At 40.0% G+C, this 27,855-nt stretch overlaps 11 protein-coding genes across 11 annotated transcripts; 4 read left to right on the top strand and 7 right to left on the bottom strand.

Annotated features, from left to right (window-relative positions):
• Positions 1-2,028: 2,028 nt before the first annotated feature.
• On the bottom strand, positions 2,029-2,582 carry Bfra_009100 (uncharacterized protein; the record flags this gene model as incomplete). Its single annotated transcript, XM_037339452.1, has 2 exons — positions 2,029-2,257; positions 2,320-2,582. The coding sequence occupies 2 exons, from the start codon at positions 2,580-2,582 to the stop codon at positions 2,029-2,031; spliced, it is 492 nt and encodes a 163-aa protein (XP_037191018.1).
• A 1,247-nt stretch (positions 2,583-3,829) lies between these two features.
• On the bottom strand, positions 3,830-4,283 carry Bfra_009101 (uncharacterized protein; the record flags this gene model as incomplete). The annotated part of the gene is made up of 2 exons (XM_037339453.1): positions 3,830-3,989; positions 4,045-4,283. 2 exons carry the CDS (start codon positions 4,281-4,283, stop codon positions 3,830-3,832), a joined length of 399 nt encoding a protein of 132 aa, XP_037191019.1.
• Positions 4,284-6,072: 1,789 nt separating this feature from the next.
• On the bottom strand, positions 6,073-6,738 carry Bfra_009102 (uncharacterized protein; the record flags this gene model as incomplete). Its single annotated transcript, XM_037339454.1, has 2 exons — positions 6,073-6,457; positions 6,524-6,738. 2 exons carry the CDS (start codon positions 6,736-6,738, stop codon positions 6,073-6,075), a joined length of 600 nt encoding a protein of 199 aa, XP_037191020.1.
• A 1,149-nt stretch (positions 6,739-7,887) lies between these two features.
• Bfra_009103 (uncharacterized protein) lies at positions 7,888-8,850 on the bottom strand (the record flags this gene model as incomplete). The annotated part of the gene is made up of 4 exons (XM_037339455.1): positions 7,888-8,004; positions 8,088-8,262; positions 8,334-8,746; positions 8,806-8,850. 4 exons carry the CDS (start codon positions 8,848-8,850, stop codon positions 7,888-7,890), a joined length of 750 nt encoding a protein of 249 aa, XP_037191021.1.
• A 1,917-nt stretch (positions 8,851-10,767) lies between these two features.
• Bfra_009105 (uncharacterized protein) lies at positions 10,768-11,317 on the bottom strand (the record flags this gene model as incomplete). Its single annotated transcript, XM_037339456.1, has 2 exons — positions 10,768-11,007; positions 11,069-11,317. 2 exons carry the CDS (start codon positions 11,315-11,317, stop codon positions 10,768-10,770), a joined length of 489 nt encoding a protein of 162 aa, XP_037191022.1.
• A 1,035-nt stretch (positions 11,318-12,352) lies between these two features.
• Positions 12,353-14,217, top strand: Bfra_009106 (uncharacterized protein; the record flags this gene model as incomplete). The annotated part of the gene is made up of 4 exons (XM_037339457.1): positions 12,353-12,390; positions 12,471-12,684; positions 13,408-13,511; positions 13,623-14,217. The coding sequence occupies 4 exons, from the start codon at positions 12,353-12,355 to the stop codon at positions 14,215-14,217; spliced, it is 951 nt and encodes a 316-aa protein (XP_037191023.1).
• Positions 14,218-14,343: 126 nt separating this feature from the next.
• Positions 14,344-14,622, top strand: Bfra_009107 (uncharacterized protein; the record flags this gene model as incomplete). The annotated part of the gene is made up of 2 exons (XM_037339458.1): positions 14,344-14,546; positions 14,568-14,622. 2 exons carry the CDS (start codon positions 14,344-14,346, stop codon positions 14,620-14,622), a joined length of 258 nt encoding a protein of 85 aa, XP_037191024.1.
• A 1,575-nt stretch (positions 14,623-16,197) lies between these two features.
• Positions 16,198-17,780, top strand: Bfra_009108 (uncharacterized protein; the record flags this gene model as incomplete). Its single annotated transcript, XM_037339459.1, has 2 exons — positions 16,198-16,496; positions 16,550-17,780. 2 exons carry the CDS (start codon positions 16,198-16,200, stop codon positions 17,778-17,780), a joined length of 1,530 nt encoding a protein of 509 aa, XP_037191025.1.
• Positions 17,781-19,170: 1,390 nt separating this feature from the next.
• On the bottom strand, positions 19,171-20,444 carry Bfra_009109 (uncharacterized protein; the record flags this gene model as incomplete). The annotated part of the gene is made up of 2 exons (XM_037339460.1): positions 19,171-20,263; positions 20,311-20,444. 2 exons carry the CDS (start codon positions 20,442-20,444, stop codon positions 19,171-19,173), a joined length of 1,227 nt encoding a protein of 408 aa, XP_037191026.1.
• A 1,610-nt stretch (positions 20,445-22,054) lies between these two features.
• Bfra_009110 (uncharacterized protein) lies at positions 22,055-22,469 on the top strand (the record flags this gene model as incomplete). Its single annotated transcript, XM_037339461.1, has 2 exons — positions 22,055-22,293; positions 22,388-22,469. 2 exons carry the CDS (start codon positions 22,055-22,057, stop codon positions 22,467-22,469), a joined length of 321 nt encoding a protein of 106 aa, XP_037191027.1.
• Positions 22,470-25,380: 2,911 nt separating this feature from the next.
• Positions 25,381-27,853, bottom strand: Bfra_009111 (putative pa domain-containing protein; the record flags this gene model as incomplete). The annotated part of the gene is made up of 2 exons (XM_037339462.1): positions 25,381-26,887; positions 26,940-27,853. 2 exons carry the CDS (start codon positions 27,851-27,853, stop codon positions 25,381-25,383), a joined length of 2,421 nt encoding a protein of 806 aa, XP_037191028.1.
• Between the last annotated feature and the right edge of the window lie 2 nt (positions 27,854-27,855).

The raw sequence follows: 27,855 nt of genomic DNA on the forward strand, positions 1-27,855 counted from the left end.
CGTGGTAAGTTTTTTTGATTGAAAAGATTGTGCTGGTGGCAGAGGATGAATAAAATGTACCGTGGGTGGTATTGAAATGCAGGTGATCATCGATGTTGATGGTGATGGTACTGGTATTTTCGAGGGAAAAAAGAGGCTCCTTGAATCTTTGATGGGGAGCTGGAACAGGGAAGAGAGATGGAGATGTTATAGCTGGTAAGACGGATGATTTGTACGAGGGGATTTATATGGCTGTGGAGTGAGGAATGAGGACTCCCAGCGAATAAATGAGACACTTATAGAACGTAAAAAGACAGGAAGTCAGCAATCGTAGATATCTTGGATCAGAAGAATGGAAGTGGTATTTTGAAAAGAAGAATTGATAGCAGATATCAGAAAGTTGATAGATTCGTAGGGTTCAACACCGGATGGTCACGGGATACATCTTGAACCATTCCAAGCAAACTGCAAGGCTTCATAATTATTCGCCTAGACTTGTCTCACGACCATCCGTGTTGATGTTTCTCCTGCTGACATTATTGTTGTTATTAGGTACCATTAGTATATCCGTTAAGGACGATCATGTCTTACATATGAGCTTCGGGTGAGAGCTTGAATGGTATTGAGGGATAATAGATAGTGAGATGCGTGCTTGTCCGAACTGCGGATATTTGCTAAATATCTTTCTGGGGGGCAATTTTTGAATTGTTGTTAACTGATGCTTGATAAATGAGATTTTTCTATGGGTTTATGGGGATAGGATACTCGGCGACGTTTCGCTGACTGGTATTAGATGGCTTGTGAGAGTTTTCGGAGATGGGATGGATGGATTCTTGTCTGTTTGGAGATAGTTGAGAGGGCTATGTATAGATAGCTTGATGCATGATATGCACTGGTAACCTCTCAAATACTTGGAAGATACTGTGGTGGAGATGAGAATAAAAATTACCAAGTTACCACTGAGGAAGGTGATAAGTTGTCAGAGACTGGACAAATAGAATACTTTGAACTCTCATTGAAGTGTGATAGTCTATAGACTTCTATCTTATCTGCAATGTGGAGTACTGGCAGAGAATTATTATTTTGGGGATCAATTTTCACTGTGGATTCGATATATGTAACGAGATTCTACAAATCCCGTGATCTACTCTTTAGTGACACCTTTCGTCTCTATCTAAGGCAGCTGGGACCTCTCACATTGTACCACAAGCATTTGTAGGCCTAAATTATCTATCGATTAAATGATTGTTGTTAGTATTTTAAATAAGAAAACCATGTCAAGCTTTCCATGTACTGGTCAAATCTCAATGAGATGCGTCTTAGCAAACTCTTCATCTAGATATGAATAAACAGCTTATTCTTCCTTTTAGATTGAAGGGATAGGATATCTAGACACCTGTACATTCATAGTTCAACTTAGACTACGATCTAGTTACCATTACCTGATCGTGATAGATATCCAAGGGGATATCGGAGCCGAACGAGTTTTCTTGAGTTTTTGATTTGTAGATATGACTTTTGAACTTCAGGATCAAGTATTCCTGGAGATCTTCTTCTCCAGTCTACCATTCTTGACTATGATAGCTCTCTAGGCTTTGATACGGTGTCGTAACGCCGAGAGGTCTAGATACCCTGATAATTAGCGGTAAGAAACTATTCTTATCGTAGCATGGAACTTGGATATATCAAAAGTACAAATGGATATAATGTATCCAACAGTTTCCTCTGATTGCAGCTGGCTTCTATTAGCAATTTAAGAAAATGTAATGATGTCATCAACACGGTAAACTTTAAACATTGTGCGCAGCAGATATGATGGGTTGAAATCGTATTTGAATTGATAAAATTGCTATGAACAATTCGCCGTTGTCCTCCCAGTATCTTTGATGCTCTTCAAAAACTACAGATGTGATTCAGCTTGCAGGCACTCTCGTCCTTGATAGCAGTCACTTCTCAAAAGTCGAAACTTGTGGCTCGGTACATAACACAGTTATGATTTTATCTCCACAAGTTAAGATTGTTCAGGGTCATCTTCGGATCCCGATTCGTTTAATTCTCACTATCATCTTCCATATCTGTGTCCATCTCTAGCTCTGATTGGGTTCTGTCTTCAGTCGGCAAGCCAAACTCCGAAGGTTCCTCCAGATCTCGCTGGATTTCCTCGGCAGTCATGGCATCGCGATTGCTCAATGCGTGATGCAACGCTTCATAATCGTCTTGGAATTGGCGGAACCAAGCTTTCAGCGCGTACAAGATGTTTAAAAGCTGCTCGTAGTTTCTGTAATAACCACAGATTAGCACATTTACCATTTTAAATTGAGGGAAAAGGGTGCGACATACTCTAGGAGCCAGGATTGGTAATCCGGTGGTGAGACTCTGTCTAATTCAATGCTAGATGCTCTCTCATCACAGAAGTCGATCTCTTTGTCTAGCTTCTCGATCGCAATTTCGCATTGGTCGATTCTGTTCGATAGGGATCCTGTAATAGCTTGGTTCCAAGATTTACAATCTTGGCGGCGTTCCATAATGTATTGATCGAAGTCGATTTCTAACGCTTCGATGTTGTTGTTTTGAACTTCTTGGGTAGAGATTATCTGTGACATCGTTGATTTCTGGGGATATGTGTTTTGGGAGAAACTTTTATTTCTAGAGATGCTGCTTTCCAGAGATATCTTCTATCGAGATATTGTTTTTGTACGCGTTGTTTACCAAGATAAAAAGATGGTAAGATAATCTAGATATTATCGTAAATGATCAACTATGTAAAGAACATGGGGTTTGAGAGTCTTCGTCGCTGGAAGATCACCCATCCTTAAGTAACTAACTGTTTACTCTTACGGTCAGCAAATCAAGGCTCAACGGGGAGCGCGAGTTCATGAAACATACTCCGATTAGCGAGCGTGATTTTATGATTTGGTTCGAGGTTATTTTATGAGTATCTAGGCGCATGTGCTGCTAAAAATGGCTTTTTCTAGTTCTACGGTCTAGTTATGATAATTATGTACCACAATTAGTTCTATATACAGAGATTCAGGAGTAATAACAGCTATACCTCATGATTACATGGTGTTCAAGATAGTGAAGTGCATTTGGCAGTAAGGCCTAGCTTCCTCCGCTGTATTTCCCGAGAGCTCGGCTAAGGATTATCTTGGAAGGTAACAGATGTCTCTTGGATGCAGATATATGTCTGTCTTATTTTTTTAGATTCATCACTAATTTAGGAAGAGAGACAAGGTTGGATGGTGGGGCCATTGGGTGGCAGCAAAACTACTGCATATCTTTATATAGGCTATGGGCGACAGAAGTTACTTACTATTCGTGCGACTTGTGCGACAGCTCCTCGGAACTCAGCTATGCTAAAATACCCAGTTCTTAATCTTTGTTACTCAGAGACAGATATATTGCATACAATATTATGTATATCTGGAAGCATTCAGTCGGCAATTAATAGGATCATTAATTATGGTATATATTCCTCTGTTGCAGATTTCCGTGCAAAAATGTTGCGCATCTAGCGACATCTTCTGATTACTAGCGAAGATCAATACCAACTAAAGGAATGAAACATGAATATGATCAAGTCACAGCATTGGAAATCAAACTCTGCAGGGGTGTATCAGACGATTGAGCGGTAAAATTGCCTCTGTGAACGCCACAATCCCAGTCCAGATTCAAATATTGCTCCCAGTATTCCAACCAACCCCCTCCTTCTCAAACTACCGTTGATATGAAGAGGGGTATAGTTGTAGCCTTTCCATTCAGTAGCTTGATGTCTCTGAATCTCGCCAACTCCGTCAACATCGCCCCCAAGTGAATTTATTCTGCGACTTTATCCTCTGCTCCTCGCAAATCAAACATGTCCGGGCTCTAGATCAAGCTCTTCCTCTAGCTCTCTGGCAGTTTCCCAATCTCCATTACTTTGAGCGGTCTGTAAAGCGCGGTAATCATCTCGAATGGTCTCATACCACTCGCGCATCGGATACATCAAGGCCAAGAGTCTCTCGTACTCGCTGTCGTAATAACACTTCAGCAGATACCTTTTGTCAATAGGTTTAGAAATCCTACCTCAAAATCTCGGCTCGAGCGTCTGTGGGCAAGCTACTCATGCGTTCAACGAGGACCTTCCTGCGTTCGATAAAAACAATCTTCAGGTGCAATCTATTGAGAGCACAAAACGCTTGGAAGACTCGGTTGGCTATTGTTCCATCAATTGCATTGTTCCAACGTTGAAGATCAGCCACCAGATCCGTGTGGTATTGATCAAAATCGATTTTGAGCTCTTGGACGGAAGTTATTTGAGACATTGCTAGAATTAAACTCAAAAATAACAGGGAAAGTTTGATTTGGAGAGATGGTAATATGAGGACTTGATAGATTTTGACTGTGGGTATGTGGGCAAGTTCTGAGAGTCTCCGCCGTTGAAATATCCTCACTATTAATTATCTAGCTTCTCACGAATATAGCCAACACAGGAAATTGCTCTAAGACTTAGCGCAGATTACAGAACTACATGTGCCTTCAAAACTTGGCTTGCATCACCAATGTGACTCAGAGATGCCTAATTCCTAGTGTAAACCAGGAGGGTTGATGGGGAAATAGTGAATTGATGAGTGTTTAGTATGATTGCGCAAGTTTAGGAACCAGGAGTACCATAGAACCTTGGTATTCACAATTAATCTCATTCAGAGATGCCTAAATTGTACTGTACCATGAAAAAGGCAATGATGAAAGAGTGGATAAATGTTTCATGTTGTAATATTAGATCTAGGGATATTCTAATACGGGGCTAGGTGCCTTGTGAATTGATTGAAAATATTTTAAGCTACAGTGGACATAGTTGAAGATGAATGATGCACATGGAATTGAGACAAAAGTCTGGAATCTGGGCATGTAAGAGTAGCCATGCCTCACACCAAACAATTGCATCGATAGCATGGCCAATTAGTCAGCCTTGCCTGCATTTAATATTATCAGGGGTTTTTGCTTCATTCTCCCACACATGAGTAGCGTGCGCAACAAGTCTCCTCGTTTTGACACATTAATAACCTTAAACCTTCCCATCAAGTCATCACATCACAACTTGTGCATTGTCCATATTTAAACAATTATCTACATTCAGAGGGAGCCTGGTACCTGGCAATTTGAGAATCAGTCTTGCCAATGAATTCCTCAACCTTGTTGGCCACAAGTCTTCAAATGATCAACGATGAAAAAATAAGAATACCCATTACTAGTGCATCAAAGCTTTTCAAATTTCGAGAAATTCATTGACGTTTGGATACCTTATAGGGAAAGGCGCAGCAGAGATTGGGTAATAACTTTCAAGGCAGAGGTCATTCAAAGGCTCACCTGAAATCCAAAGCTGAAAGATTACCCTTCGAAATAATTCTTCGTAAGAGCATTTCCTAGGCATTTGATTGGCTATTCATTGTAAAAGTCAAATATCACAAATCAAGCAGAACTGCAAAATGATATTGTGTAAATTCATGTTATTGACAACAACAACACGGGAAAAATGACTGGAAAAACTCAAGAGAAAAGAACTAGTAATTCAAGTAACATAATGAAGGAGAAGGGGTTTTCTTTAACGAGAATAAACGAGAATGGACAATCTTGGTGGATCAGCGTCGAAGCGAGAACTCCTGAAAAATGGTCAAACAACTTCGAAGAACAAAATAGAAAAGAACAACGATACTTAAGCAATTTGAATTCAACAATGGATATATCAGATTAAAATCTGGAAAACAAGGTGAAGTCTGGTTTCTCATAAGAATGAATGGATTACTGCATGAACATACATTTGAGCTTTGAAACTTCGCACCATATGACCTGAGTTTCAAATTATTTGATGCCTAAATCCATACTACAATCTCCCATCTCACAATGATAAGAGTTCTTTGAACTTAAGGAAAGGATAAAGCAAGTATTGGAAGAGACATTTGGTTTGTCGCAGGTACAGAGGAGCCGGAGAAAGCTTCCACCATGTTACCGCAGAAAGAACAAAATACATAAGACCGTCCATCTACCAATCTTTATTTCTTAGAACCCCATTTGCGAAACAAAAAAACATCGCGAAACCAGTACTCAGTACGATCAATCTCTGCTTTGACCCAAATCATCCTTCATGGCCTTGACCTGGCCTCCTTCCTCGTGAACTGGTACGCCACGCTCTGGAAATCTCTCGCGAGGTTGACGTAGAATGCTTCTTTTGACAGGTTCCTCCGCATTTGTTTCAGATTTGAGGACTTCCATATTTGGTAACAAAAAGGGAGGCTCGCCGGGCTTGAGACCTGTTGACAATGAGCTGCGGGCATCAAGTGCTTCGGATTTGACGGTTGAAGATGGCATCGTAGGATTCTGGGTAGTGGTAGATTGCTCGCGGAAATTTAAGAGAACCCTCTGTTGCTTGTATTCGTCGAGTAAGTTTTGGACAAAATGGATTGTACGCAGGAAATCCTGTTGAACAACACGCATGAATCTAAAAGCAGTATTAGTATTCATGATGTCAATTGAATCAAGAGGGAAGTTGTTGGACGCTACGTACGTAAGTTCCTCAGTTCGATCTGGTGCACCGAGTTCCTCGATATAAGAATCAACTTCTTTGATCCGTGAATGTAAGGCTGGTAGAAGTTCTGAGAGGTACTTCTTTCTGCAGGAGTACGATAATGAAAAGAGTTTCTCATTGACCACTGTAATGCCATCAAGAACTTGTTTCTGATACCTCTCGACGAGGCTGGCGGTGGGTGTCTTGGTATCCATGATGATTGAAGAGAAGGGCGAGAGACTAGAGCCTGTTTGTGGATGACAGTATGAGCTCGAAGCTCTTAATAAGTAGATCAGGTCGGTGATGGGCTAAGAAGGAACTGAACGGGCAGAAGAGATTAATATTTAGTAAGTTTTGTAAAATTTCATCGGTCTGAATACGTCTCGGTTGACGGAGTGAATAATTTGATGAGCATGAATAAAGTGGGGGTACGTGTGGTATGCACTTAATGGGGGTTATTTCCGTGAATAAGCGAAAGAGAAGAAGTTTGACCTTTAAGAGTAACTCTGATATACGAAAAGGAAAGACTGTATTATATGACTTTACAAAAACGCTCTGGTGGCTTCGTGTGTGGCGTTCATTCTGTACAGCAACTATCTACTATCTGAGTAAGAATGATAATGGTTGCGAGGTCCAGGAGAGAGGTCTTGTTCTTCAGGGAGCGTTAAACGTGAGGACAGTTTCAAATGCATGAGCTAGTAGTAAATGTCAAAGATATCGAATAGAAAGTTGTAAATGTCTGAAATAAAACGCATAGTCTAAATATACATATTATTCGAGCTCTTGAATGTAGCCCCGAGCTTTGATAAATGAGCTGGATTCAATCTGTTATCTCAATAAGTATGCTTTCTAAATATTCAGTATGAATTATCGAGATAGTTCCAAAGATGGAAGAGCAAAATTATACAGTGAAATCATAATCTAGTGGTCGCCAGTCTTTCGAGCTCCCCAAATTTTCTGATACTTATATTTCTGAAGGTTATACGTCACTTTTGCATGGGAATTAGACATTTGAAAGTTATTTGTATGATTGTATTGACGCATTTTTACACGTGATGAGCTTGGGATATAATTCAAAGAGTATTGTGTATAAGAAATCGCAAAACCTTTTACAACTATGTAACCTTTGTCGAATAGATATGTTTGAAACCGACTCCCTCTTGCCATTGTGATGCAATAAATCCTATTCAGTATAGGCTGTGGCTTGGAATATCAAAAGCCTTAGAGGTGAAGTGGAAACCCTCGTAAACATGAGGAGCAAGTGACTGTATTTTTATTTATGACAACAGGGCCCCCAAGTATATATCTGCCACGCAGTATTCAAAGTCAAAGACTTATGGAAGCCCTTGCATTTTTATATCCCACTACAATCCTGGCTTCTTAGAAACTGCCATAGCCCCACGAACTTGCTTCTCCAATGAGTCAACGTCGATCAGTTTACTGTATCTATTCTGGGGAAATTTATCATGGTCCCGGAGACTCTATAGTTAAAGAATTTGTCAGTAGAGGTCTTAAAAGCCCATTTATACCACATTAACTAGCGGAATAGGACTCAATGACTTACAAGTGTGCTCCCGTAAGTTCCATGGCGTATCCCGAGATCTAGCATCATTTCTCTTCTGCTCTCTAAGCCTACTTTCTCACTTGTCGCTTTGAATAGGAAACTTTCTACCTCTTGAATGCGAGCCTCAATACTGCTGCGCATGATAGTAGATTCAGTCATTAGTTCTGAAGCGATGCTAGATTTTAAAAAGTCAGCCTTTGGCTCTACTAACGACTTGGACTTATGAAGGGGTAGATTTCGACTCACCTAATCTTTCGTGCCCAGTTTTTGTCGCTAGCAGGTTGCAATTTTCTTAAGAGAAATAAGTATTCCTCAACTGTCTTGATATCCACCTGAAACTCCTGACGATTCTCGTGTAGAATCTTTAATCTCGCGTCTAAAGTATAACGGAAGAGATTGTTCAAATCTTTGTTGACCACTGAAATGATTTGACGATGCTTGAGGACTACCATTTCCAGCTCGAGTTGAGCATTTCCCGATTTTGGACAATTTTTAGAGTGGGATTTCACGTTTTGAAATTCATCGTTCTCGTCTTCAATGCCAATTCTTCGGCTTTCTGCCGGAGAGACGGGGTTCTTGTGTATCATCAGACGTTCGAGGGACTTTGTTCGTGTTTTGATGGCTTTGATAGCTTCGCTTTGAGTCATTGTATCATAGTCCTGCAAATTCATTAGTATTTATATACGAATAGATGAATTTCTCATTTGTTGACGCGTACCTTCGTCGGACACAATTCACGATCTTTATGATGATTGGAAGGCATGTCGCAGGTTATTTTCGCTTGAGATGATAGCTTTCGTCTGCTGAGGTAATATATCCACCAATGCTGAAAAGTATTGAAATTAATGAACAAGAGTATTTTGAAGATATTGAACGTTCTGATAAAATCAATGACAGTTTCACAGGGTGGAATAGCTTAGGTGACACTGCCATTTATTTGCATGAAGGAAACACCAATATAGAGATAGGCACATCAAGACCCAATCAGTGGATTAACCCGCGCTTAGCCGTAATCGATCTGGATCTTGCTATCACTGCCGTATCACATCTGTTGTATTGAAGCATGGGAGCAGCTAGGAGCGAATGGGCTGTGTATCTAAACTTTTAGGGGCTCATCCGCACGGACCATGCTTTAGATGCTGTCGTATATGGATTGGCTAGCTGTAGGGCACCAAATGGCAACTATAAATACAACATGAGAAAGACATGAGAAAGCTACGAACAATAAATCCTCCAAATTCACTTCTCTGTGTCATAATAGATGCCGGGCTTTAAACTCAGAAAAGAAAAGCCAGACTTTGACAAAAAAGGCGACACCGGAAAAAAGGAGCGTACCTACTTTTACACACCAGACATTGAAGCCATACATCGAAAAGACAATGAGATACATTTTCTCAGAGTTGTATCTTTTGCCGCAATCCTTACAACACTCATTTCGCTTGCATATTATAGATGGAAAGTTGCTCGACTCGAGAAGATAATGAAGATAAAAGATGAACATTACATCGGAAAATTGACTGGTGGAGTGGTATTGACGGGGGATAGTGGTTCCATGTATGTCCAGATCATGGATCAGTTTGTGTCTCTGATCTATGTTATCGCGATCTTAGTCGCAGTAATTACTTGGTGGTAAGTAGAGATCTTTCAATCCGCAATTCACTCCAGGTAAATTGACTAACATTTTATTGAAGTATCAAAATTAGTGAATACTAGTCGCGAGTTCTGAGTCATCTCTCAAAACTTGATCCCACCCCAGTTTGATTGTATGCTAGAAGGCGATAAGAACCATTCTAGATCAAGCTATACGTCAGCACACTGGGCCAGGTATTCAAAGAAGCTCGTACTTTCAAGAAATCAGTAATGGAGTCTATTGCTTTGTATTAGCGATGCTAGAACGTCTTTCAAACGAAGAACTTGGAACGGTGAAATGACAAAGGACCTCGAGCTTGACCAGGAGCCATCACCTATTGGAGTATTGATCTTTTTCCGGAGAAACGTTTGAGATTAAGCATGGCAGATACATGCTTTGGGAATAGTCTATTCTATGATCACAAAATCCTATATAATTTATTTTAAGGACGATTAAGTTAACATTTCTCTATCGAGTGCAATTCAAAATCTGCCTTGCCCTATCTACAGTATCATCAGTGTAAAGAAAAGAATTTCGTTCGAAAACTAGTATTGATGAATGAAAATTGATAGTTGAAAATTGATAGTTGAAAATTGATAGTTGAAAATTGATAGTTGAAAATTGATAGTTGACTATGTCAAGCCTGACGAGACAAGAATTTTCGGGTAAAACAGATGTTGACCGTCAGTTTTTTTAAGAGATCACTTCATGTCACTATGATGAACAATAATATGAAGGAAGAACAACTTATGCTGATATTATCTCATTAATTGTATGATTTTAATTCTATTATGATACTATTCATTGATGCTGTAGACACTTAGGATAAATAAGTTGAGTAGTGCCGGTAGTTATTGCTGAATGCGACTGCTAGAATTGACATCTCTCCTGACTTCCAGTCCATCCACGTGTCCCAATGAATACCGAAAATTCCATTTCTCACAACCATTTTTTTTACGATAACATATAGAGATACTATATCGTGTTGCTGAAGTGAAAAATACGGCTTCTAAATGATAGATACTTCAACCTTGCCCCTAAAATATCATCTCAAAGGACTTTTTCACTTCCATCTATTGCATTTTCGGTATTTTGAGGAAATTTGGTGCTTTTACTAGGACGACCACTATGAATCCATGTTAAAGATTCGATGGCATCGCCAAGCGCGGTGATGAATTCGCCAAAGGTTGCTTTGCCCAGGATGGGTGTCTCGGCCGGAGATTCAGTGATTAGAGCTGTGGCAGAAGTCATAAAAATTGTTGGTGTCTTAGTATTCTTAGGAGTTTTGGTCTAATTTGAGTAGGGGTAAGAAAGATATTCTTTGGTATCGTATGAATGATGGAGTACTAACCAAGTTTGAATAGCGAGTAGTCTCCGAAGCGATTGCTCTTGCCGGCTCTTTATGTCCAGGATTTTTTGCTATTCTGATGGTGGGATCATGAAGTCTAAGACCATGCAATCTTGGTATCTCTGGAGCTGGTTGGAACAACTGATTGTGGAGCCCTACTAACTTGACTTTGTGAACAGAGCGAGTAAAAGTGCGAGTGATGAAGACAGCCATATATGCGCCACCTCGAGCTTGAGGAACCATGCGGAACATTCTGTAAGTCTAATATACCGGGATGAGAACTTGATTAGAGAACTGCTGTATTATGGTCAGGATTTGTTGGTAAACAATGTGTTGTTAACGGTTTTACAATTGTAAATGTGTGCAGAGAAGTAGATTTGTGCGATAGAAACATATAAGAATTTGTTACATTGAAGACGGGGACAGCTCTTTTATATTAAGACACAAGAATTTAGAGCAAAAATTTTAGGCTTTCAATTGTGGGAGTGCCGGAGCTACCGTAGATCATTGGGCCAAGTGACCAATCGTTCAAAATGCAAGGCAAACCTTACTTGCCTTGACATTTAACGCTATTCAGTAACGATCAAACTCAAACACCACAGAGTAAAGGCGTTTTTTTTTCAAAGTGGCCTAATCATAGATACCATGTTCTCTCTCTTCTTCCGTAATTATATAAAGTCATCTATAAGTACATCTCACCTACCATTACTAAGATTTGTAGTTTTTGTAGTTGTAGTTGTTGTAGTTAATATCGAGAATATGAACACTCCTGGGCTTAGCGCACCAATTATAATAGGGCGAACACTAAAAGTTAACATTGATTTAGTAAACTTCTGGATTCACTAGCAACCCCTAGTACATAAACCAAATTATAATGAGATTCAATTGCTTTATCAAGGTTCTTCTGACAGACGAGCCATACAACAACGTGTGAATATGGGAGAGTCTCGGTGATAATCTATGACCTCATAATAACATCGATGAATCCATGAAGATTATATATAACAGATTGAATTTTGGATTCACAGAGGTGTTTGTTTTACCAAAGACTTGAGAAAATTCACTGACTGCTATTCTCATCAGTGTTCCAGCCCGGCTACTGTACATAAACTTGCTCTTATTCCACACCTTATAGATGAAATTATCTTCTTCAACTCCAACTACACTCGCCCTCCCGTCCCCCAAAAAACAATCAAACGTTGAGGAGACCGCAGCAACACCTTTTGCGTTTATTTCTAACCAAAAAACTTGGGATTTCCAGGCATTTTCAATAATTATTTGTGAACCATGGCAGACAATTTGACTGGTAGTCTCGAAGAAAATTTGTGAGTTGCCCATTATTAGAGACTTTCTTTCAATTGTCTGGTTCCTTTCTATAAAACAGAATGTTCGAGATCACCTTCAGGAATAGCGCGATCACAATCATCGCTTCCGCCGAAATGCTAGCACAGTACTCGCCGTTCTTCGAAGACGTAAACAATAGTTATTGGCAACCTGGTGGAACGAAAAGAATATTGCTAGAAAAAGGGTTACCAGAGACGTTTGCGATGGTAGTTCCTTGCTCTACAAAGGTGGACCCTTTAGGGAATGGAACTTTGACAGCGACCAAATGGACGCTGGTATGAAGAGTTGGAGACTTTAGATATGGAGCAAACTTCTTAGTACATGTCTGCTCATAACAACAACAGGGACTATGAGAATATAAACACTCACACGAAGCTGGTTGAAGCAGACGCCGAGATCGAATTGAATATCCCTAAAGATTCCTTTTAGACTTTATTGAAAGACCCAGAAATACAGAGGCTAAGTCGGCCCTCCGTGGATAATTTGTGGATCAAATTCTAGAGCAAGCCATATCCAGTTCCCCTAATTACTGCAATTTGAATGCAGTTATAAATTCTGAGTATTCAACAAAGTTCAGACAGAGGCTAGTAACAGAACTGGTCTCCTGTGCGGGCAGAAGGTATGATCGGCATAGAAATATCAGTGTGTTGTAGAGAACCGACGCTCCTTGTGATTGCTATCGTACACAAAGGAATGGAATAAGGTGTCGGTGGCCATACTCTCATCGTCAAAATCGAAAACATTAATTTTAACAGCACTTGGTGTCAAGAGTTCATGAGTTGTTTATCACAGAAACTTTGACTAGATCGGAGCTTCCACTTCATTCTATGAACACCTCTGTTCTTCTTTGAGGAAGATTTTGACATTTGGTCATTAATATTGACACTCTGTCTATCGGCACATTCGCAATGAAAAATTATTGTAGTTGAGGAAGAGGATTGAGGGGTGGAGGTATTCATATATACTAAACCTGAAATCAATTCATTCGAGTTTCATAGGGTTATCGTGTAATGTTCAAATCAACATCTAAAAAATACTGGCATTGTGATCCTGGAGATGCTTGTTTCTCAAGTTTCTATGAAGTCATGCTCCAAGTATCTAAGTCAGGCTACGCTTGCAAACCCAATCTGAACAACTCCTATATTTCCAAGCAAACTTTGGTTCTTAGTATGCGAATTCTCCAATTGCAATGATCATATTTCGTGTCATGAAGTTTGAATAACTCCAAACTTAGTGATGACTTCAATGATGCAGTCGAAATTATTGCAGGCACGGATGAGAAAAAATTAAGGCATCAATTCGCATCGAAAGTCCTGGCACTGCGTTCAAAATATTTCAGGGTTAAGATCAAGAATTACTCATATCTACCACACAGCGAAGACGAGCGTATGATAATAAATCTCTCAGAACAGAGTATTGTAGCCTTGGAGGCTTTTCTTGCGTGGAACTCGACTGGAACTATCCGTTGCGGAGAACGACTTTCTGCTGTCACTGTGGATCGCGATGCGGCGGTGGTAACGACAGAAAAGCTTGATAAGTACAGACTTTTTTGGGATCGGCTTTTGGAATTCTACCTCTTGAAAGATTTCTTAGGAGCTTCGGCCTTCTGTAATTCTGCCATAAACACCTTGATCGGAGCTATTGATAGCGAAAGTCAAGATCGAGCAAAATTTGTACCGAAGCTCGAAGTCTTCGCACCAATTTTGGGAGTCGACGACCCTGAAGACAACCAGAATCATCTCAATGATGCCGAGAATCACAAAGAAAATGAGGAAGATGACAATCAACACGTTGAAGATCAATGGTAAAGTGTATATCGAGACCCATTCGAGAAGAATCGTCCTCGACGAGATATTAGACGGATACTTGGCACCTTGCCCTATCAAATCCAACGAATTTACTCCAAGACCAAAACTTGTTCCCCGATCCGGAAGATGCTTGTGGATAAAGTCATCAAACAGGGCATTGATCATTATTCTTTCTATGAGAAACTTCGCGATCTGCTCGAGGAGGGTATGGCTGTAGAATTTAACCAAGATTTGGTTGATGAACTGATGCGGAGCACAATTATAATCCATCAAATGAGCCAAGGCGTTGACTACAAGCGTCTCAGTGGAGATAATCGGGCTAGATGCAGGTGTCTCTATCACATCCATAGACTCGGAGAGAGGTGCTCCGGACTTGGGTACAGTGATCCAAATCCTGAATGGTAAAAGTACTGGAGGTATAGGCAAGCCCTTTGATGGAATGAATTGAGTGGGAGCTAATAAAGGATTCATTGAGGTCACAGTAAAAGATATAAGCTAATATATCGCTTCAGAATTCTAGTGCACTGGGGGTTTCAGGGAGGTGTTGCAACAAGTTCAAGGTTGACTTGTCCAGAGAGAGGACACACACCCTGTGCACATCAGTTCGCAAAGCTGTTTAATTGGATCTTTTATGAAAGTTATGATCAGAAGATTTTACAAAGATGAACAGAAAATTCCCTTCCTTGGTTTTTTTTACGGTACAATTGTGGTGACAGGTAGGTGATTCTTTGACTGTCAAGGCCGAATGGATATAGAGCACTTCCATTTTTGACAAACTAATCCAGCTAGAGATGAAGACTTGATGAATTAGGCTCAAAATAAAGTGAAAAGGAATTGGCTCTTTACTAGTCTGCTATTATATAATACTTTTCAATCTCGATTATTGTGCCTTGAGGAAAGTTTGCTAAGGGGGGTCGATTCTAGAAGATACCAGTCATCAAGATGGACACTTGTCGAAATGATAGAAAGTTGAATCGATGCAGCTAAATAGAACTAAACTTTTTAGATTCTTTCTTGTATTTATCAATGTGTTTTTGAGAGAGAAGTTATTTTTTCAGGGGTTTTGATCACTCTCACTCCCATAATTTGAGCTGAGGTTTGCGAGCCAGTCACTTTGACTAATGGTAGCAAGCTAAACAACGATTTCGATCTATAACAAGCATGAAACAGATCAATTCAGATTAGAAAAGATTAAACTTATGTAGTCATACACTTCTTCCTTGCTAAACTGACATCAGTAATTAATTCAATCTAAATCAAAGATAATGGTGTTAAAATTTGTGTGGAGTTTCCATATCAGTATGAAAATGATTGGAAATCAAATATCCTTCAAACCTGTTCGCTAATTAGGATTTTACGTGTAGCCAAGTATATGTCATCCTACTAGAAGATTCATCGGTTCACCAATTTTCAACTGGAGTGACAGACAATCACTCAATTCCCTAGCTTGATGAAAGAAAAGGCTAGCCTCGGGGCTGTCGCTGAGAAGAGAAGAGTCCAAGTTCAAGAGTCAATTCTAGCTATCTTTCTCATGCCAAGTTCCAGACTCTAGTGGCATTATTAGCGTTTCGTATTAAGAAAATGGAAAATTCCAAAGAAATAGACGCCTGAGATTTGAGTGACTAAAACCAAAATTGGAGGATGAGCTGTATTTACAATGTAACCCAGACGTTTTGCATGTACATCAGCCTAAACACCGAGTACGGCCGCTCGAACTCTAGATTTGCGCGGTACTGTGCTGGAACCTGTTGCATCTTTGACTTTATCTTCAACCGTAGCTTTCAAGAATAACTATTTAGGTCTCTCAAGGGTCCATTGAAATCCATTTCCTTGAAACCATATTAATTTAGAAATAGCCCGCAGGTCTGAAGAACTTCTAAATCACATTCTGAACTCAAGAAAAACATTCCCAAGGAAATACTTGTACCTCCCAAACCTTTCACCAACGCATAATTCTCAGTTCGCATCCACCATATTAAGATGGCCGCCAATGGACCGGGGACAAATCTGGGTCCGGATCACAATATCGGTATTATACCTTGGCCACAATCTGCCAACGCAATTTCGCAGCTTGATGCAATAATTGCAGACACAGACGACGTGATTCTAGCTGGAATGAGTGAAAGACTAGAGGCTTATATTCGAACATCTGGACATCGTGGTCTTTCTCGTGAAAATGTACTCAGAATATCCAGGATTCTAGCTGCAACATATCAATCACCTGACAAGCCGAAAACTACCAAGAGCGTTCTGGCACCCCTTAGGAGAGACTATGACATGTAATTTCCTCAAATTAATAGAAAAGGTGATGAGTTGCTAATTACAGGTGTAGTGATGATCAGAAAAACTTCAACAAGATCGTCTCCATTCACGTAGGGACTGGAAAACAACGAGTCCAATTCACAGCATTGGCTGGATTATTGGCTACGCAAGCCAAATTCTTCAAACCTCTTTGTTCTGATCTATGGAAATGTGGTCGTGAAGGTGCCATCTCACTTGAAGATTGTCAGCCCGAAAGTTTCGAAATGTTCCTTGCATGGCTCTACACAAAGGATATCAGAAATGCCAAATGTCTGGGTAAAAATATTACTCGTGGTAATACTCACTTTCGAACACAAGCCCACAAGTATAAATGGTTCCAGTTACTTCATTGCTATTTTCTTGCCGATTATATTGGAGCACCGAAGTTCGCCAATTATATGATGGATGCATTGACCTTAGCTTATAGAGAATGGGTTCGTGATGGATTTGTCAAGTCGGCTAAAGATCCACTTTTCAACAAGACAGAGGAGACTCGAAAGCTGGTGGATAGCAACACAGTCGAATCATCACCGCTCCGAGCCCTAATCAAGGATATACTATTCCCTTCTATTGAAGAGAAACGAGTTCCCGTTACGATTAATCCACACCCGGGAGCACCTCCTTCTTTTCGTAGAGACAGACGCGGACTTCATAATCTCTTGGTGCCGAATCCTTCACTTCCTCCTCAGGGCCAGAATATTCAATTTCCAAATAATGGAACGGCTCCGCATCCAAATTTTCATCCTGGTAATCCACTATATCCTTCCCATTTTCCGCCAACTAACCTCAATGTGCACCCCCCGCCACCAACCCACCACTACATGCATAACGCTGCGCCTTCACTCTCCACTGAAATTGGACCTGCCCCGTATTTAAACCACCATCCGCCGCTAGTCCATCGTCACAACAATCCAGCATACTTACCAATTCCTCAAGGAGGTCCGTTCCGCGCTGCAATCCACCACCTTCCCGTCTCTCACCACGCAAATTTTCCACATTGTATTGCCCACAATCCCTTCGCCAATCACTACAATATCCGAAACCAACATCTCTTTTTCTCGCCAATGCCCCTCGCACCTCGACCTACTCTACGCTCTAGATTCCTCAAAGCAATGAAGTTTGGGAGAGATGAAGAGAAATTCGATGCGGAAGTCACTGCTATTGAGTTCAAGAAATGGGAAAAGGCGTCGATGGTCTGGGAACATGAGAGATGTAGATATCATATGCATGCCAAGGGGGAGGATTGTCGAAATGAAGAGTAAAGCTCCAGGTTTCTTGAGAAAAGGCACACATCCGCTGAGTCGAAAATTTTGGGCTGATTTGGCGAGCCTAATTCATTATTGTTAGGGATGTGGGTATCTGACATAGATACTTCCAGGACCTTGAGAAGTAGCTTAACCATGTAGCTATCACATTATTTATGCTAGACGATACCAGAATATGAATATTCCATTGATATATAATATAAGGCAAATGAAAATGATCGAAGAAATGTATAAAATAATTGAGGGTGAATAGAATCTTAAGGTTAGACTGTACTGACTGTCAGAGAGATTTCTTTTATCATGAGTGAAGTACAAATTAATACTGTGTTCCTAAATAATGAATTAGTATTCTGAATGTGATTATTAGGATCTACATGAGACGTTCTCATCCCAATTTTCTTTTTTACCTTTGATAAATCTTTCTAGTATATATCTAGGGCAACAAAACAATTTCCAAGCTAGCTCCAGCATTCAATTTCTCTTTCTCCTTTACAACATTTCTATGAATGACATTTCATATCAAGAATCCAAAATGAAAAAATCTGTTAGACCATTCATAGCCTTGGGCTTCTTCCTTGACCCAATTAAGCCCTTTTATCTAATCATAGGAATAAAGAACCTCATTTGATCTGGAAATGAAGTATGGGAAGTTTCTGGTACAAAAATTTATCCCCTTGAATCCAAGTTCGCTTTCGCAGTTCACTCCGGTAAATAAAAGTTTTCAATACATTCTCGTCACTTCTACCCCAGCGATCTATATAGTTCCTGCCTAGTACTTTACCTCAGCATTATACAATGAAGTCATTGTATCGGAAGATCCGCGACTGCGGTAGAGATGCTTCAAGATGATTCATTAATAGGGAAATGCTTACGATTACTATGAACTGTCTAGCGGTCTTCGTGGTGAAGAGGACCTATTGTCTGTGTTTTAGAGTCTGCGAGATGAAACCATCTTTCACATGTCTCTATTCACTAATGCTTCAATAAAATTTGTTGCAATAAACGAAGCTTTTTCCACTGTAAGTAAGATAAAGGAAAGAGACGGGATTTGGTTCCTTTCGAGCGGATAGTAATTTAAGGGTAACAAGGAGATGAAGCGTGATACTTCTATAAGCCCTTAAAATGTTTGAACTGCTGCCAAAAGTCCCTTTGACAAGCACCAATGACTATTTTTGATTTCACAATCAAATATCACAACCAAAAGTTTCGAAAAGGTGTTTTAGAAGAGGAAGATATTTCGAAATACCTAGTAAGTTTTCATTTAGTAATGAAGACTACACGAAGTGTGACTATCTCACCGACCCTCAAGACTTCTCTACCTTACCAACTCCACACACCCCCTCCCTCAGTGACCATCACACTATCCCCCAAAACAATCCTAATCTCCTCAACCCATCAAATATCCCACCGCCGACGAAATTGTCACATCCTCACCTCCCTCTGCATTATTCCTCTCTCTCGCACTATGCACCTGACAATTCATCTCCTCAACATCATCCTTATGCTCATGATACACACATGCCGTACCCCTCTCTCTCCATCCTCTATCTCTCGCTTCTTTTCCCAGCTTTGCATACGCGCCCAATAGATCAATCATGAATTCCATCGGGACTGAGAGTCTCTCTTGTGTATCTGGCTCCCCGCCTGCGATCAGACTGCTAAAACTGGAAGGTTGAGCGTAGTACTTAGGATAGCGCACGGAATAGTTGATGATCATCTGAACGAGCATTTTTCGCAGCGGCGAATCCGGGTTTGTAGATGCATACAAATGAGAGATTTGCGTAGGTGATCCACCGAGAATATTTCTCGCATCCGGTGGAAGGAGTTTGGTTTTCCGATTCGGAGTGTTATTTTGATCTACCATTTGTGGGGTACTTGAAGATTGTGTTTGATTGAATAGGTTATCGTTTCCTTCGGTTGTAAGTCGGGATAAGCGATCAATCAATGCGTCATATTCTGGAGTTCCGGGAGTTGCGAGAATATTTTCATCTTCTTCATCTTCTAGTTGTCTCCGATGAGTTTGCCATCCGCATTCTTCTCTCAAGGCACATATCATAGTATCGATGATCTTGTTGGCGAATTTAGGCGCGATTATAAATTGAGAGAGTTTGTAACATTCAATTAGCTGATCCCAAAGTTTGTTGTACTGTCGAATGCGTTCATAAACATTAACACTAGTGATACCGACAAATTTGGTCGAAGATTTCAACTCGTTGGTCGTATTCCATGATACAAAGATGGAGAAAGCGTCTGTTTCGGCGAGTGTAATGCAGGGGAATGGGATGTTATTTGTGCGTTGGTGTTCCAGACGGAGAGCGCGAATGTAAGAAGGCGTGGTATCTGGTACCGTGGGTGTTTCTGGCATGAAGATGCTACGGAAAAAGAGAGAGTTCATGCAGAAGACTGCGAGAGGCCAGGTCACACGAATGGGGTTGGAGGGAGATCCAATGGTTACGCTGGTTAGATCATCGTAATCAATTCTAGGTTTCGTTAGTTTGGTCGAGGTGATAATTCAGGAGTAACTTACTTTGAAGAGTCTATGGGATCAGACCGAGTGTTTTGGGCAATCCATGGTGTGTTTGTGATTGTGTAGAGTCCCGATATTGACCCTGTTATCTCTGGATGAATAAGAGAAGTATAAGACTCTTCTAAGTTGGGCATTTTGACCAGGTTATCCAATCAAGTGAATAGCTTGATTTAATGTATAACGGATTTCTGTCGACTTTATCGTTGATTGTTGAGAAATTATGTATCAATATCTTGGAGGTTCGATGCTTCGATTTTGTAAGAATTCGTTGAAAGTGTTATGATCAAAGAAAACACGAGTAGCTACATGAAGTTTTGGTTCTTATATACTATGTCATTTGACATCGATATGGCTCCTGTTGAAATAGAAGTAAAGATACGGTTAGTAATATTAGGTTAGTAAGATTCATAGTTATCTTGCCATTTGAAGACATGTGCAAGTGCTACGACCACGACCGTAGTAACGTATAAATTGGTGTAAAAATAAAGATCTGTACTGTCAAGGCGTACAGGAACAATATATGCCCGCAGACTTACATGCCATTTTGTCTTCGAGTTTTCTTTTCATTTTGAAAATTATTGATGGAATAGTCTTACACGTATCCAGATAGTCTGTCAATCCTTCGAGCTTTCGATAATGACCTTTAACGGCCTTTCTGATGCCATTTATTTGATATTTGGGCCTCTTCGACTCGGCTAAATCCTTCTTTGTCGTCCAGTCTTCCTCGATTTCTTCAACATCTTTTCCTCAAGTCTTCTTTCATCTGAATTCAATAGTGAATAGGTCTTTTCGGTAATAAAGGTCTTGGTGCATAGATTGTGACTAGATATCATACCAGTGGTCTTTGATTCCCTGATATCACCATACTTTGAACCCCAACTCTGGCTTTATAGAAAGTCTTCCAAGTAAGAACATAGCACATGGACAAAATTCCAAATTCACTTCTTGAAATTCTTAATCCTCATCTGTTTAATTGTTCTGCATCTACCTTTCTAGACCTTTGAGTTCATTTCTTATGAGTATACCAAACATGAGTAGAGGTCACCTAGTGAAGAAGGCAACATTTTTGGTACTCCAATTTACCTCCTCGCTTGTCGCCCGTTGGAGCTCATATAAACGACTCCAACTTAGGTAAATTGCCCAACTGCCTCTCTACCTACACAAACAATTTTCCTAGGTGATGATATTATCATCTTATATCTTCCTACATCAAGATCACTAAGCCCAGTCAAACCTCTTCAACTTCTCGTATAGATTCACAAATTTCTAACCGTGATTCGTCTAAAAATCTTCTCACAAACAAAACTTTGCACACGTTCACCCCGCACCATTCAATTCAATTCAATTTCACGCCACCCCAAATATTCAATTCAGACATCTCATCACTCTAGGCTACCACTCCTCATTCGTCTTGCATTTTTTGTTATGGTATTTTCCATTTGAAGAAATTTACATAATCTTCTGCGAATCAATCGCGCATCGTTTTTACATCTCTCTTTTACGTCGGTTTTGCGATTCAATTCAGATTCAATTTACAAAGTGTTAATTTGAATCTAAGTCATCCGACAAAGAGCTCTCACTTGCAGTATCCACGTCTCTACAATTCTACAGAAAGCTAACAATCGCGATTGCCGTCGACATCGTCATCAACCACACACATACGCGGAAAAATCCCCTCCCAATTTCTCACATCCACCATCGTCTCCCCTCACCTTCTCTCCAGAAAAAGACAAAAAACAACAAAATGCCCCGTTATACACCCTCTCACAACCTCGTCCCCCCCGAAATCTTCATCGACTTCGAATCCCACTACCGCGAACTCTACGAGCTCGTTCTCCATTACCGCAATGCCCTTGGTGGCGAGTCGATCTTGAGTATTCTACGCGCTGCTCTCGATGATGTCGTTGAGAGAATTGAAGAAGCATTGCGCTTGAAAACTTTGGTTGTGCGATGTCATTTTTATGGGAGATTGAGACTTCGTGGGTGAGTTTGACTTTTTCTTTTTGTGAGGGATGGGTTTGCGAGATGTGATGGAATGGAATGGATAGAATGGATGCTAATGTGTCTTTGATAATAGAAAGTACAAGCAATTACTCCGTACGTTGAGAGCTATACAGTCGGATTTGTTGGAGTGCATGTATGATTATGATGGGAATTGAAGTTGAGACTGAAGTTGCACGCTGCGAAATGGGAAGTTTAGCTTGGATGGGTATCATCTTGTGGTTTTGGGATCTTGGGAAATGAATTATTGAATGAGGGCGTATGGATGGATATCTCTTGGGCTGTGAACGACTGCGATGGAATGGTTTTTCTAAAAGGGAAGGTCCTTTGTGGATAAACCTTAGGTGTGACAGATGAAAGATTGGCTGGTCCATCTATTGATATGAACGAGAAATGCTATTTAAGGAATGCCTTTTATCTGTGATTGTGTGAATGATAGACACTGACGTCTTTTATAAAAGTTGTCAGCTTTCATCTCTCAACAGTCTATCTCTTCGAAGCGAGAATTTTCTCTTGATCAAGTTTCCTCCACATCTATTGGTTGAGAGCCGAACTCCTTTTCACTCATCTGTCAAGAATAAAACCAACATTGTTTTTTCAACATTGAATACCCACAAATGATGACCTGAATGCAGACCCCAACTTTATACAATTCCAACCCTTACTTTTCCTCATAATCTCACCACCATCTTTCTCACCACATATACAAGATCAAACAAAATTCCAATTCATCAAAACATACCAATTTCTTTCTAGGTATCTGTCTATCTATCAACCCAACAAACCCAGATCCACCCTCACGATTCTCATACCCACCTTAGCTCTAACTTCCAGACAAATTGAAATCTAATGCTTCCCAGTATCGAATCCTCAAATCTTAAGATCCAAAAGTGGTACATTACAGAAATCATTTTCACTCTAAGCTTACCTACCTATCTATTATATAAAATTACTATTACTATTTCCATCTATATCTTCATTTCTATTTCATTCTATCTCTATCTCTATTTCCATTTAGATTTCTATTTTGATCTCTATCCCCATCTCCACACAAATTTCTACATTCACATCTCTATTTCTCTACAATTCGGCTTGACGAAACAATGATGGGAATAAGCGAAGAGGAAAACATCAGATATACCACATCCATCTCTATCTCTACACAAATACAAATACAAATACAAATATAACTTCCAACACCGAATCACCCTCTTCGCTATATCGAAATTTGGAAGATAAGATTACTAAGATTAGGGAGTCAATCAACCAACCACTCTTCAATCACTCTTCAACTACTCTTTCAACCTTAATAGGTATAGATCCCTCTAAATATCACATATATGATATCATATTACTCATATCAACACCCAAAGTTCTACTTAATTTTGTAGCTTTGTATATATCTACTCATTTATTCTGCCTATTTATCTCTCTATCTACACACTTATCTACTCACTTCACCTATCCGAAATCCCTTTAAAATCTTCCTTCATTTCTTAATCTTTCAATCTCTCAATTTCTCAACCTTTTAATATCTTGATATCTCAAGAGTTCGATTGATCTAAAGATTAATATATCTTATTTACTTATTCCTTTATTATCACTTTATTATTCCTCTATTACCCCTCTATTATCCCTTCATCATTTCTCCATCATCCCTCCATCTTCCCTCCGTAATCCCTCCATCCACCATCCCAAACCCAATCAAATTAAACCACATCCTCTCCACCCCTTGATCCCACCCCTCTGCCAAAAAACTCTTCATTTCCCAAAATTCATTTTCAAATCTTACTTACCTAAATATCTATCTCAAAAAGATTGATATTATTCCTTGATACATAATTATATACTTATATATAACATCACAATCATTTTACTCTTATTCGAGTCCACCAAGATGATATTATACGATACGGTACTTCTCATTCCCTATCTATAATCCTGATTATCTTCCAACTACTTTCTAATCACTCTCTAAACTTTGATAAATATGGATCCCCTCTAAATATTATATATCATATATATACATACATATCTATCTACTCATCTACAAATACCTCTGTCTACCTACATCTATATCTATCTCCTTTATTATCCCATCCACCCACCCATCCCTTTACCCATCCCTCCATCCAACCCCCCGTTCACCAATCCCAATCCCAATCCCAAATCAAACCCAATCATAACCCTCTACTAACCATTCCCTCTCTTCCCTTCTCCCCTTTTCCCTTAAAACTCTTAATATTCCAAGATTCATCTTTGAAGAATATTCACCTAAATATCTAAATATCTAAATATCTAAATATCTAAATATCTAAATATCTAAATATCTAAATATCTAAATATCTAAATATCTAAATATCTAAATATCTATCTAGATATATACACAAATCTATATAATATCACAACATCCCTCTATTCTTATCCCTATCCCTATCCCTATCCCTATCCCTATCCTCTATTCACCCCCATCCCCCCCCCAAGCACTACAACCTAAAGCCTCACAATCATCCATCCACCCATCCATACCATATCACATCCACATCACATACCCCACACCCTATATACCGTCTCTTGTAGGACGACCCATCCTCATCGATAACCCATCCAATTTTTGCCTATTCTCATTCTCATTTTCATTCTTTCAAGTTTCTATCATCCTCGGGTTTAATATGGTGTTACTACGAGGTAACCTAGTATACTCACTCCGTAGATTCATGATCACGATCACGATCACGATTACGTTCAAGAGAGAGAGAGGAAGAAAAAGAATGAATTATTTCAAATAAAGTTTTTATTCATGACTAGCTAGCCTGGTCTACTCTACTTTTCCATCAATATCTATTACCAAGAGGTGTATAGAAAAGAAAAGAATAAAATAAAGCAGATTCTAGACTCTGCCTCTGTGTATATCTATCTACGTCTGCTCTCTATACTATTTCCGTATATCCTCCACTGAATCATCGTGTATGTATAGATGTATCTCTATCGCACCCATCATCATTATCATCACCTCTCTCTAATCACGGCGGTCCATCTATCTCAGCCCCACTTGATCCAATCTTCATCTCAAGCCAGCCACTCTGCCGCATTCTCTAAACACTCCCCAATAATTCCAATCCACTTCTCCGCATTTTCATAATCCTTTGCATCAATACTTTCAACCAAACCTGGGAAAACTGCACCCGCATAACCAGTCCATAATCCTGGTGCAAAAACAACATGTTTAAACCATGATCTACCATCTAAACCTTCTTGGTATAAGAATTTCCTCTCGAGATACTTGTATTTTTCATTGACAGTTCGAATTTGGTTGTAAAGTTTGACCTTGGATACAATCTTCCACCATGGAATATCTTGACCTACTTGTTCAGAGAGAACAGCGGCAGTAGAATCGTGACGAATTGCGGCATCTTTCAATGCGGTAACACGATTGTGAAGACCTTTGAAAGAAAGTTTAAGAGTGTTGATGTCACCTTTAGTCTCGATACTGGAGGGACGGAAACGAGCTTCTTCATCATGTTCTTCAGTAGAAGATCCAATCATGATTGAGTCCAATTTGGCTTCGGTTTTGCTGATGTACCCTTGTAATGCATTTGCGTAATCAGTAGCGTTGAAGGAAATAACTGGTGTTTCTACCATTTTAGCCGTGTAAAGAGCCCAAATCTTGGACATTGCTTCATGGTAGTGGAATCCTGGATCTCCATAGGTATCCATCCAATAGAATGAATCATAGTTGGAATGGTAATGAAAAACAGCCTTTTCACCACCTTCATGATTGACATCTGGTCCAAATCCAAGATCAATCGATGGAATGCCAGCATAATCTTGGAAAGCTGTAAAGTCACTACCACTTCCCATAGTACTAATGTGTCCATTCCAAAGGTCGCCGACAGTTTGTCCTGGAATTGTTTGATTGGGTGATTGAACTAAGCCTAAGATTTCACCCAAAGCTTTGTTGTGGAGAGGACTTGCTGATGCCGAAAATTTAGGTCCACTAGTACCAACATCACAATTGACATAGGCAACATTAGCATTGTTGAGCCAAGGTAGATATTCTTCAACCCATTCTGTTGAACCAATCAAACCATATTCTTCACCATCCCAACTGGCAAATACAATGGTACGTAATGGTTTCCATCCTTTCGAGACAGCAACACCAAAACTTCGAACAACTTCATTGAGAGCTGCCGAACCACTATTTGGATCACCAGCACCACCAACAATCCATGCATCATGATGATTGCCGATGACAATAACTTCATCTGACAATGTTCCATTAATAACACCAATCAAATTCCAGATAGGTGTTGTGACATATTCAACATCATTGACCAGATTGAGAACGAGATTATCTGGTGAGGGACCAATGTTGTATTCTACTCCTTTGTATGCCAAGCCAAGATTTCGATCCCACCATTTATTTAAATCTTTTGGTGCGGGTCCGATACCATTTAGAGATTTGAGGATAGGTAAAGCATCGACGTAAGAAATTGGAAGGGAAGGAATTGAAGGAATTTTGCCATCGACAGGTTGACGTGGAACTCCAGGTTTCGAAGGATATCCAATTGTGGTTCTATAAAATAATTAGTCGCTTGTTACATCTTTGGAAAAAGATCATGACTTACGGATCTCCAGGGGCAACACTGAGGAATTGAGCACTTCCTCTTTGAACACTACTTGGATTTCTGGCTGGTCCCTCTGGGTACGCAATAGCTCCATTCTCCTCAGTGTTTGATCCATCATCACCAGGATCGCTGAAAAGAATAGTTCCAACCATTCCCAATTCTTGTGCGCGTTTGATTTTGAGTCCACGGAAAATACCACCGTATCTGGCAATAGCAATTTTGCCTTCCAGGCTAACATTGAGTCGCACTAGATCTTCAAAATCTCCGTATGTACCATAATTAACGTAGACGTATGGTGCGGTAACATTTCCGTATGCAGAGTAGCCATGGAAAGTTGGGATTCTGGTGTCCAAACCAGTAGTCTCGTCCTCTTCAAGAATATCTTCTTCCAAGCTGGCTTCGAATTTGAGCTTCAATTCTTCGACCTTGGAATCCTTATTCTTTGTCTTTTCGTACAAAGCAAGTCGATGACCGCGAGGGTAATTGAGATAAACATCATATGCGATGACTTCCGAATCAATGCCAAATTCCTGCCATCTTTCTTGAGTCCAAGTAACCTGACTTAAATTTGTGCCAGCTACATGCGGACCGGATGTATAATATTTACTCCATTCTCTTGCTTTTTCAGCCTTTGGCGTATCGAGCAATATTTGCTGAAGTTCTTCGTACGTGATGGCAGACGATTCTCCGTGATGTTTATCGTGATGCCAATGTTTGTGGTGTCGAGGAATAAAAGACAAAGGGAGGAGGAAGAGGACGACGGCGACGATCAAACAACAGGTTGCTGCGATGGTAAAGAATCGACGAATGGTGTTATGTTGATATCTTTGTCGAGGTTGGCCAACAATGACCGTGGCGATTAATGGAGTACGTTCATTATTCTCCATCGTCTTTTCATCCAGGATTCTACCCATGA

This window comes from Botrytis fragariae, assembly GCF_013461495.1.
Source record: "Botrytis fragariae strain BVB16 chromosome Unknown tig00000101, whole genome shotgun sequence".
In the NCBI taxonomy this organism is placed as follows: Eukaryota; Fungi; Ascomycota; class Leotiomycetes; order Helotiales; family Sclerotiniaceae; genus Botrytis; species Botrytis fragariae.